This window comes from Canis lupus, chromosome 9 (genome assembly GCF_011100685.1).
Source record: "Canis lupus familiaris isolate Mischka breed German Shepherd chromosome 9, alternate assembly UU_Cfam_GSD_1.0, whole genome shotgun sequence".
NCBI lineage: Eukaryota > Metazoa > Chordata > Mammalia > Carnivora > Canidae > Canis > Canis lupus.
Window position 1 is genome coordinate 27,332,266 of NC_049230.1, and position 12,289 is coordinate 27,344,554.

Genomic DNA, 12,289 nt, shown 5'->3' on the forward strand with positions numbered 1-12,289 from the left:
TGTGCTCTCCCTCTTTCTGGGGACTGTGATGGAAAGAAGAGACAAAAGTTATTTTTAATTTTGCCACTGAACGAACATCCAAATCTTCTCTTCCAGGAGTTAAGCCTATATGTTTTCTCAACAGGGTATTAATTACCCAGCTCTGGGAATGGCCAGCCAGGTGGCTCCAGTGGCTCTGCTGCCCTGTCAGCCACAATGCAATTGCTCGAGGACGCAGCAGGACTCAAGAGACTTCAGCAGGGAGCATCCTCCTCTTCAATAAACTCAGACACGGGTACCGGGTAACTTGTTAAACACATTTATTGATTTCTTGACAGTAACCAAACACAGTGAGTGACCATTATAAACAAGGAAAGAAAGGCATTCGTTTGTATTTTGTGAGATCCGGCTGCACCTGGAGAGAAAAGACACCCCCTTCCCAGGAATTTACAAGGCAAAGTGCATTCCTTCAAGGGAGCATCACAGGGGGGATGGCAGTTTTGAAATGCAAGAAATCTGTCGCCTGCTACCTCAGGCTGAAGCTCACCTTGTATGAATGATCGAGCCATGGAGTGGAATTAAAGTTATACTTGCTTAGCAAATGCATTCCTGATTGCCACAAACTGAGTAAAAACTGGCTGCAAATGAACAGAACGTGTAGATGAAGGAACAAGTCAAATCAAAGAACGCAGTTGCATGGAGTCAGGGCTTTGCCTGTAAGGAAGGAGAACAGACCAAAGCCAGAAAAATGAAATCAACTCGTTAAACACATTTATTGAGCTGTTAACAATAACCAAACACAATGTATGACCTTTGGAAAACAAGAAACAGCAAATGGATCGATTCTGATCTTGGCAAATCCTACTACAGGTATGTGACAAAGAGGGGAAATATTTCCATTTATAGTCTGCAGTGATATATATACAATGTGTATCTCTTCAATGTCTGTCCTTTTCTTTTGAAATTTTTGAGTAAACAGAAGAATCATAATCTTAGAAATAAGTGTCCTTGGCCAACTTTGTCCTGGTTCACCTGCCACCAGCATCCTCAGAGGATCCCAGGACACCACCCGAGATAACTTGATGCCAAGAACAAAGTCCACTCGATGCTGTTGGAGCTGCGTTTCCTCCTCTCTCTCTTTTGGAAGAATTTTGTATGTACAAAGGCTGAAAAGTCTCATTGGGTAGATTTATTAGTTCAGGAAACGGTATCAAAATTGTAATCAGGTTAACTGGTTATTTTCTTCTAAGATCTCTTATGAATGAACCTGTTTGTTTTCTGAAATTTGACTTCCCATCTTGGAGGCCATGGGAGTGTGTCTGTGTGTAGATATGTTTGCATGTGTGTGTGAGTGCTTGTGTGTGTGTGTCAGTGACTGTGTGTCAGTAACAGATGTGTTCCTCTGCCATGGTTTTGCAGATACTTTTCATGAAGAAACGGCCAATCCAAAGAGTGAATGAGGCTTGAGGGAGGGAGGGAGAGAGAAGAAAGAAGGGGGCATTCTAGGTTACATCAATTCACAGTTGTAGCATTTCTTCTTGAGATTCTTCTTGGCCTCATTCCTTACTTGAGGAGCCATTCATTTACTGGAAGGAGAGAGAAAGAAACACACACACACATACACAAACACCACAAAATGAAGCATCATTGAATTAATGCACACAAAGTTTGGGAGGCTTACTCCAAAGTTCTGTAAATTGTATCTATGTATCCCAACCACCCCTTCCACTTCTTCATGAACCTTGAAGCCTGAGCTGTCCAATATGGTTGTTGTCAGTCCCATGTAGCTCCCATAAATTAAAATTAAAATTAAAACAAAAAATTTAGTTGCATTGTTGTACTAGCCACACTTCAAACGCCTGATAGCCATATGTGGCTTGTAGCTACCATAATGGACGATGTAGGTATAGAACATTTCCATGGTCACAGAAAGATCCAGTGGATGGTAGTACTCTAGATGAAGGGTGGGCAAATGACAGCCCAAAGGTCAAATGTAGCCTGTGACCTGTTTTTGTAAATAAAGTTTTATTGGAATGTGGCCACACCTAATCATTTACATATGTCTATGGATGCTTTCACACTACAACATTACCATATAGCAGAGACTATATGACTCAAAAGCCTAAATAAAGTGTTTACCAATTGGCTCTTACAGAAAGTTTGTGACCCCTCCTCTAGACCATAAGCTCTGCACGGATGGGGCCCTATCTGTCTTCATCACTACTGTCTCCCCAACACCTAGCTAAGTGCCTGGCACATCGTAGGTGCATACTAACTACATATTGAATAAAGGGAAGGCTCAATGAATGAACAGAGTTATTTTTCTGGTAGTTCTGGCTGGAAGGAAACAGAATATTATAGTTTTGAGACTGCATGTGTCTGACAGAGAAAAAAGAAAGAAGGAGATGTGGGAAAGTAGGAGAGATGAAGTGGGGGAACATGGGCAGCAGTGGTAGCTGCTTCTACAAGCTGCCTCGTGACATCCATAACCCCCATATTTGGGTGGCACATTACTGCTACAAAGGGCTTCCCCATCCAGCCTTTCATTTGCTCCTCCCAAGTAATGAAATAGATGGTATAGAGACCATCATGAAAGAAGCCAGGTCCAGAGGGGAAAAGGCTTGGCTGGGTTTACACGACTTGATAATGACAGAACCAGTCCTGGAACTCAGGTGTGTGGATTCCTTGCTGAAGAAATCTCCACGACTCTGTTCTGCCTCTATCTTCCTTTCCGTGTCATGGGTTTACCACAGCCATCAACAGATACTTAGCATGCATAACCGAAAAGAGAGGGCCAGATGTGGACAAGAGGGTTACAGGAGGCAGGGGCCATCTTAAATGTCTCCTTTAGTAGGGATAATAGTCACCTGTAGGGACATAGCATCGGAAAAAGCTGTGCTCACACAAGTTACCTCATTGGATCCCAATGGCCTGGCATCCAGAGTATTTGCTCACCTTTTGGGGAAAGGAGGTAGGGTGGGGGTACATTGTGCACTTAACTAAAAGCTTGAGCACTTCTAGCTGCCCTGTTCTAACAGATTTGGAGGATTAGCCTCTCTGGGCCCTTGGGTAAAATGACAGTAAAAATGCTATCTTATGCTAAGCGAAATAAATCAGTCAGAGAAGGACAAACACCATATGATCTCACGCAGATGTGGAATTTAAGAACAAAATAAACAAGCAAAGGGAAAAAAGAGAGAGGCAAACCAAGAAACTGATTCTTTAACTCAGAGAACAACTGATGGTCACCAGAGGGAAGGTGGGTGCGGGAATGGGTGAATTAGGTGATGGGGATGAGGAGTGTAATTGTCATGAGCACCAGGTGACGTATGAAGTGTGGAATCGCTATATTGTACATCTGAAATGAATATCACCCTGTATGTTAACTACCTGGAATTTAAATAAAAACTTAAGAAGGAAAAGGAAAACACCTTCCTGTTTCCCATCAGTTTAAAGTCCTATGGCGCTGCATATACTAGAAGCTCGGGATAAGGTATACAACTTCCTGAAACATCCTTAGTGTAATGATTTGTAACTATTTGTACAAAAAAAAAAAAAAAAAAAAAAACCCTCCACCAAATGTTCTTTCATGGGACCACTCTCTTCTTCCTGGTGAAGACTGTATACCTCAGCAGATGTCCACACTTGGGTTCCAGTAAAACTCCCTTCCTTCCTTTTTCTTTTTTCAAATGCTTCTTGCTTGAACCATAAGGGATCTGAAGGTTTGACACTCCTCCCCTTACCTCTCTCTGTGTCTCTCTCTAATGATACATAGGTTTTGCCAACGGAAAAGCACCACAGGAATGGAAAGGGAGTGGTCTGTCATTTTTTTTTTTTAAGATTTTATTTATTTATTCATGAGAGACACACAGAGAGAAGAAGAGACACAGGCAGAGGGAGAAGCAGGGTCTCTGTGGGGAGCCCGATGGGAGACTGAATCCTAGGACCCCGACCTGAGCCGAAGGCAGACACTCAACCACTGAGTCACCCAGGTGCCCCTCACTGTCATTTGTAATCAAATTCTACCCAGCCTTCAGAGTGCTGCCTGGGGGCCTGCTACCCTCTGCGCCACCACACCCACCTCTGTACTGAAGCTTCTGGGCTCGGTTGTTGGGACAGTCCTTCCCCTGTAAACTGAAGTTGATGTTGGTGCGGATGCAGCGGTTGTTGAGTGGCTGCACAGGCCTGAAGTTGTCACTCATGCTCAGAAAGATCTGAGATGGCTGATTCTGGCTGAGCAGGCGCAAGGAATGCATCTGTGAAGAGAGACATGGCTGAGGTCCACCCATCTTCCCAAATGCGCTAGGGAAGAAGTACAACTGCTAACTGTGCCCAGGCCAGGTGTCACTGGCTGCGTGGGACAGGGCACACGTGACTCAGTTGTGCTGCGGGCACCCCCTCCCCTCCATGCCTCTGTGCCCGAAGCGAGCCTTACTTCCATCTCACCAGGCCACGCATGGCCCAGAGCAAGTCCTTTGCTCTCTCTTATCCTCAGATGCACCATCTATCAAAGGAGGAAATCTATCTAGTTCGTTCTCCAGACTCCCTTCTCACTTGGACACCTCATGGTCCCGTAACTTCCAATAACTCAGGAAATTAATCCCCCGCATGGGTGTTATCCAAACTGTAGTGACTGGTCCAGGGGTCAGAGCTAAATCAAGCTGGATCAGTTTGGTTCATTTTCTGTGACTATCGAGACTAAAGTGTTTTCCACCATGTTTTGCCCCAGGACCACGAAGCAGAGGAAGATTTTTCTGTCTCTAACAGGGAAGAAGGAAGCAGATGTGCAATAAGAAGCAAAAGAGAACAGAGATGACAGACTTCTCATGAATTCCTAATATCAATTTCTGATTTCAACTTCCGTAAAGATGCCCCAATATCTCTTGAATACCTCCTTTTTTTTTTTTTCTTCTAAGTTTAAATTATCTGGAGGAGGTGGCTTGTCACCAAAGGAATTGCAATCAACACAGGTAGGACTGAAGACTTAAAATGGTTCAGATTGTTGGGTTGTGAGTACATATCCTGTCAAGGATATTGGAATCTGCTTTTCTTTTTGTTTATCTTCCTTTTGAGTTTTTATAGATGCTCACAGTCACAGAATGCCAGAACTGGAACAGATGTGATTTACTCCCCTCCTTATAAAGAGGACGAGCATTGATTTCACATAAGTGGGGGTGATGGCTTTGGGTGTGCACAGTGAGCCATTAGCAAAGCTGGCACCCAATGCTCAGACCTGGTTCTTGTGTGGTTCAGGGGCATACTAGCCTTGTGAGATGCTCTAAAATATTTCATATTTCAATAGTTTATGAAATGCTAAACATCCTACACTTCCTCTTGGAGACTGACACAAATATTATCAATTTAAAGGCCCTGAGAAGTTTCCTAATAAAGAAATCTATTTCACTCTTTTTTTTTTTTTTTTAATGTAGGCACCATACTCAGTATGGAGCCCAATTTATGGCTTGAACTCACAACCATGAGATTGAGATCTGGGCTGAGATCAAGCGCTGGACACTTAACTGCCTTAAATAGGCAGCCCTATTTAACTTAAAAAAAATCAGCTTTTTCAAGCATATTTGGACATATCATCCATTTTTCTCATTTGCTGTGTGAACATCATAACTGTAGAGCACACTTTGGGAATTGACTCTGTGGTCTTTTCTCATTCCGACATATGGGATGCTCCTACAATTAGTTCATGCTAAGCCTTGTCAGAGGCTGGTTCTTCAAACATAGGTGTAGTGATTCAACTGTGCACCCTCAGAATTCATAAATTGAAGTCCTAACCCTCAGGACCTCAGAATGTGATCTCGTTTGGAAATAGGGCCATGGCAGGAGTAATTGGTTAAGATGAGGTCATCAGGGTGGGCTCTAATTCAGTGGGACACAGGTGTCCTTATAAAAAAGGGGATTTGGGCAGAGACATAGAGGAAAAACACAATGTAAAGATGAAGGCAATGTTTCTATGAGCCAGGGGACACCGAAGATTGCTGGCCACCCACCAGAAGGACAGATATGGAACAGATTCTTCCTTATGTCCCTCAGAAGGGGTCAACCCTGCTGACACCTTGATCTTGGATTTATAGCCTCCAGAGCTGTGAAGCAGTACTTTTCTGCTGTTTAAGCCACTGAGTTTATGTTACTTTGTCAAAGCAGTCCTAGCAAACTAATCGACAGGCACTCCACAAACCCAGCCAGTCTTTACATCATTTTCCCCTTTAGCTAAAAGACCACAGAAAAGCTCACCTGCATCCTGGTTATATAGACAGGTTTGTTCATTATTATCCAACTTGCTGTCTCATAGCAGGGTGGGATAGTCATCGACCCATCATACGTAATGAAACTAGAGGTCTCTGGATATAGTTCCTCTATATTAAGTCCCTGTAGTAAATATGCATCATCTGGAGAAGGAAATAAGAAAGACCTAAGAGTTAGGTTTCTCAAGAAAGTGCTGGGATTCCTGATAATTTCTTTTTCTTTTCAAATTTCAGAAGACCACATCTGCAGGAAAGGCTACAGTAATTAGCAGCTCCCAGCCCCAATCTCAGTTATTTTATTTTATATATCTATTTTTAAAATATTTTAATTTATTTATTCATGAGAGACACAGAGAAAGGCAGAGACAGAGGCAGAGGGAGAAGCAGGCTTCCCATAGGGAACCTGATATGGGACTCGATTCCAGAACCCTGAGATCATGACTTGAGCCAAAGTCAGATGCTCAATCACTGAGCTACCCAGGTGTTCCCCCCAATCTCAGTTATTTTAAACAACAAAGGCTTATTTCTTGCTCAAATACATGTTCACTCTAGGTGAACCATACCAGGGAATATGGTCCCTGAGACCTAGATCCATAGCGTTATAGTCATAATGAAATATACCATAAAAGGCTCCAGGGCCTGGAGCCAGCAACATTGCCTGGTCACCATCTTTCTTTATTAACATTGCTTAATTAAAAGAACATTAAGAAAACACTTTTAGGAAGAAAAGCAAATTAGATCAAATCTACCATGAGATTCAACAGTTAAGTTCAACAATTGATTTCATTTTTGTGGATCTCCTCTCATAGGGCCTATGCACATAACCTTTTCTCTTTTTACACCTGTTTGAGGTAGTCACACTCCTATGTATTTTACTATCAAATATACTTTTTCAATTATAAAATTATATAAGTGCATATTAGAGTATATGGAAAAAAATAAACCAAGAAGATAATAAATATCTCTGTCATCTAAAACAGTTGCCACGAGCATTTTGGTTTATTTCATTCCAATTTTTTTTTTTTTTTTTTAGATTTTTAAATTTATTTATTCATGAGAGACACAGGTGGAGGGAGAAACAGGCTCCATGCAGGGACTCCAGGATCATGCCCCGGGCCGATGACAGGCGCTAAACTACAGAGCCACCCAGGGATCCCCTCATTCCGGTTTTTAAATTCAATGCATTGGTTGTATTTTTGTAACACTGTAATGTACTGAAGTTTTAAAACATCCACAAATTCCAATGAACCTCTCTCACCTTCCTCCTCTCCCTGTGATCCCTCCCCTTCTTTCTGCACACTCTTACTCTCTTTTCCTGGCTTCCAAAACACCATGCTTGGTATTCCTTTTCCTGGACATTCCCTTCAGGTTCTGTTGCTGGCTCTTGATTCTCCACCTGCTTCTCTCAGTGTTAACATTTACTGGGGACAAGTCCAAGGTTTTTTTTTTTTTTTTTTTTTCTCTTCATCACTGTACAGTGAGAAGGCCATCTACATCCACGGCTTCCATGACCCTCTATATCCTGGTGATTCCAGATCTAAGTGCCTAGGGGTCTTGCACCTCCAGTTTGTCATGAGTGTCCACTACTGTGGCTGGTCCAGGAGGCCCATGGAACCCAATGCCTGGCAGATGGAGGGAACTACCTGGCTTCTCCAGTCTTCCTAGAGTCTCTCATCCATGTTTTTAACTCCTAATGGAAAAGGACTAACTCTTCAGTGATTGACATAATCTTTCAGGTTTAGTACTGTGCACATATAATGGTAAAAAAGGATTTTCACATACATCTGGAACCTCACAATAACCTATAAGATTGATTGGTCAGGCATGGGACGCCTGGGTGGCTCAGCGGTTGAGCACCTGCCTTCGGCCCAGGCATGATCCTGGAGTCCTGGGATCAAGTCCCACATCAGGCTCCTTGCATGGAGCCTGCTTCTCTCTCTGCCTATGCCTCTGCCTCTGCCTCTGCGTGTGTGTGTGTGTGTGTGTGTGTGTGTGTGTCTCATGAATAAATGAATAAAATCTAAAAAAAAAAAAAAAAGATTGGTTAGGCAGATAACAACATCCCCATTGAGAAGAACAGAGAGGCACAGTAACCTGCCTAAGGTCACAGAGCTAGCTGACTATAGGGTGGAAAATGAAAGCCAGCTCTCCTGACTTCTAGACCAAAGTCATTAATTCACTCAACAGATGTTCACTAAGCACCAGTTTGTGCTGGGCATAGGGTTAGGTGGGGTCTAGAGAGAGAGCAGTGAACAAGATGGATGCAGTGCCCGCTCTAATTCTACTGAAGAGACAGACAACAAATGGCAAAATAAATACATGCAGGCTCAGCTATCAGGTGATAAGTGTACCTTGGCCAGGCCTGTTCCTACCTTCTGATTCTGAGCATCAGGGATCTTGATCCATTTTCCTGGGCAAAGGCCTCCTTCCTTTCCCATCTCTCCCTCCAGAAATTGCTCACTTAAGTTTCTCTAATAAAAAAGAGTCATCTCTGCCAAGGAAACTTGAATTTCAGTTCTCCTTCACTTGTCAACTGAATTAAGAACAAATCAACTGATCCAGTGGTTTGGAATGATATAAATAAAACCACCGTTGGCCTGCTCCAGCCCCAACTGCTCCTCCTGGCCTCTGATTACCCTGAGTGGGGGAGAACTGAACATCTCTGGACCCTTGTCCGCAAAATGACCACAGGACAGATAGAGTATTCAAGCTGGATTTGGAGGCCAACCCTAGGAGAAAGGACTTTCTTTCAATTTACATTTTAATGTGTCTATCCTCCCATCCAAACATGAGGGGATCAAGACAAGCCCAGGAGAGATACTGTGATTGGAATATGGCTAGACTGGGTCTGCACTCTGGCCTATGTGGTCAGGTGCTTCCATGACAAAGCCACGGTGTCCAGAGCTCACACCAACGTGATGCTCCTTGGGCGTCACATCAGGCGTCGGCACAATAAGCTTGTCGAATTGCCATCATTTGGCTCCACCTCTTAAGCCCCTATTATGTGTCAAGCACTAAGCTAGGTGTAGGTGAGCAGGATGCAACTAAGTAAATGCAGCAAGGAGCCACAGAGATGGTGACATAGAGCTGTACTGGGTGTGTTGAGAGGTTGTCAGTTCTGCCTGGGGGTGGGACTCAGGAGAGTATTAATCGAGGAGCTGACCTGAACTGCATTTTGAACGACAGGAGTTAATCACTGTGTAGCTGGCAGCAGGGTGGCTGTCAAGGGCACCGTCGACATTTCCGCCAGGGAAAGAACTGAGGATGGAGAGAGAGATGCACCAAGGCTGAGGGCCGGAGTGCTGGTGGGCCGCAGGGGGAGGGAGGGGTGTGCGTGACATGAAGCTGGTGCTGGGCACAGGCCACACCCGGGAGGCCCTTCTCTGCGCTGTTGGGAGTTCGGGCTTCATCCCGCAGGCGATGTGGAGCCACTGAAGGGTTTAAAGCAGGGGAGTAGCGAGATCAGCTCTGCACTTAATGGTGCTTGCTCTGATGGCGGTTTGGCCCGAAGATTAACATATTGAATGAGAGAAGGAAGCATCCGGCACATCTTTATTAAAGGTCAATGTGATTTGTTTAACCAAGCTTGCACGCAGAGCATATTGGGTACTCTAGCATGCTGCTATTATTGTATTTTATTTTATTTGGGGCGGCGGGGAGGAGGGAACGAAGAGGGCCGTGGAACGAGGGACATTCCAGGCATGACCGGAATAAAGGAAACGAGCATTTATGTTTCTCCGAAACCATCAGCAGCCTCTGTGTTGCACCCATATTTGAGGAAAGTGTTGGTACGTGTGGGCGGTGGGGGGGCAGGCGAGGAGCAAGACGCTACGTTCGGGGAGTTAACCCACACAGCAGGGTAACAGCGTGCTTCCGAAACACTGTTGTGCCCGGATCCCAGACTCCACCTGCTGGGATCCTGCCAGGAGGTTCCTCTTCGCCCACGTCCCCTGAGGGATGCAACACTCCATCAGAGAACTTGCGGGCAGTTCTACCCTCCCACCATCAATCCTCATCGCCACTTGGTTCTTTTCATGAATCCTGTGAATATTCACACTTCACCTTTTGCCTTTTTTTTTTTTTTTTTTAAAGATTTTATTTTTAAGTCACTTCTACACTGGACACGGGGCTGAACTCACAACCCCGAGATCAAGAGTCGCACGCTCCACTGTCTGAGCCAGCCAGGTGCCACACGTGTTGCCTTTTTTACTTCCTCACACTACAGAACTTGGAAAGACCCAGTGTGAAGAGTGTGACCTGAGTTCTAATGCTGGCATTGCTGCTCACCTGTGTGACCTTGGACGTGCAGGTAGCCATGTGAGCCTCAATTTCCACATCTGTAGTATGCAGATGGTTGGGGTAACCACAGGACTGAATGCATGTGTTCCCGTCTCCCCAATTCAAATGTTGAGGTCCTAACCCCTGATGTGACCATGTTAGGAGGTAGGGCTTTTGGGAGATAATTAGATCGTGAGGATGGAGCTGTCACGAACGGGATTAGCACCCTTATAAAAGGGAGCCCAGAGAATGCTCTCACCCCTTCATCCATGTGAAGATGCAACAAGATTTCTGCAACCCAGCAGAGGGACCTCGCCTTAACCCAGCCATGCTGGCATCCTGATCTCAGAATTTCAGCCTCCGGAACTGTCAGAAGTAAATTTCTATAGTTTGCAAGCCACCCATTGATGGTAGTTTATGACAGCAGCCCAAACTAACTGAGACAGAGTACATGCCTCAGAGTTGTTTGAAGAACAAATAAGATCACACTTTTCAAGTACAGATGGTCCCCAATTTAGGATGGTTCAATTTACGATTTTTCGACTTTATATTGGTGTGAAAGCAATACTCGTTCAGTAGAAATCATACGTCAAATTGTGAATTTGGATCTTTTCCCAGGCCAGGGATACGCGGTAGGATCATCTCCCGTGATGCTGGGCCACCAGCCAAAGCTCCCTATCAGCCCCTGGATCCTGAGGGTAAACAACCAGTAACCTCCACCCATTCTATACCCATACACAACCATTTACATTCTGTTTTTCACTTTCAGTGCAGTATTCAATAAATTACATGAGATAACCAACACTTCATTATAAAATAGGCTTTGTGTTAGATGGTTTTGCCCAACTGTGGGCTAATATAAGTTGGCATGACTCTGAACATGTTCAAAGTCAACTAGGCAGAGTTATGATGTTCAGTAGGTTAGGTATAGTAAATGCATTGTTGACCTAGGGTATTTTCAATTTCTGATGAGTTTATCAAACATCACCCCATGGTTGAGGAAGATCTGTACTTGGCACAGGGCCTGGCATACGGCCCTGGGTAGCATTTATGTCACCTCCTATTTCCTTGCTCAGGATGACCACTTTCTTGGGATAAGCACTGCTTGACTTCCCTAAGCTCTCCTGGCTATCCCCAGCTGGGTTAGTGCCTTTCTTTGTCACCATATTTATTGAATCAGCTTGCCAATAATAACTTAGTATTTAAACTTAGTATTTAAATAACTTAGTCCCCACCATCCTGTCAACCTTTGGGAGAAGGGCTTCTGTCTCTTATCTGTGAATCCCCAGGCCCAGGCACGGGCCCACCACATGGCGGGTGCTCAAGGAACACTGATTGGATGAATCAGTAAACCAGTTTCTGCCCAGCAGCTCCTCCTGGTGATGGCGCTGGGCAGAAACTAAAGGAAGAAGAGGTAACATCCTTTGTCAGATAATGGGGAAGAGATCTCTGAGACTCCAGTCCATACCACTGGCTGAAATACATGCTGCCAGCTACTCCCCCCATATATATCACTTGTCAAGACATCAGGGTAGGTGTGAGATTGGTGCCTGTCTCTATCTGGCATTACCAAGTTTCTATGCTAAATGCATCTATTTACACTGCCGTATTCACATTGCTGAAATCGGTGGGCATTTAACATGTAGTGTTTCTTCTCATGACTCCCCCTACTCTGCCTCAGGCTGCCATTAAGTCAGTGTTCGAGCTTTTAGGGATTGGCATTTGAGAACCACAGGCGATCTTTTTACATCTTCTTTTCTCCCCATGGAGACTTG

The 12,289-nt window shown here is 44.4% G+C and overlaps 1 protein-coding gene across 4 annotated transcripts in view; it reads right to left on the reverse strand.

Annotated features, from left to right (window-relative positions):
• Positions 1–282: 282 nt before the first annotated feature.
• CA10 (carbonic anhydrase 10) overlaps positions 283–12,289 on the reverse strand; it is a 474,465-nt gene continuing 462,458 nt past the window's right edge. For all 4 annotated transcript variants that reach the window (XM_038547752.1, XM_038547753.1, XM_038547750.1 and 1 more), the window contains 3 exons: positions 6,226–6,380; positions 4,061–4,235; positions 283–1,565 (listed from right to left, as the gene is read on the reverse strand). In XM_038547752.1, the coding sequence (XP_038403680.1) occupies positions 1,543–1,565; positions 4,061–4,235; positions 6,226–6,380 (353 nt within the window). In that variant the 3' untranslated portion in view covers positions 283–1,542. The remainder of the gene's footprint in view (positions 1,566–4,060; positions 4,236–6,225; positions 6,381–12,289) is intronic.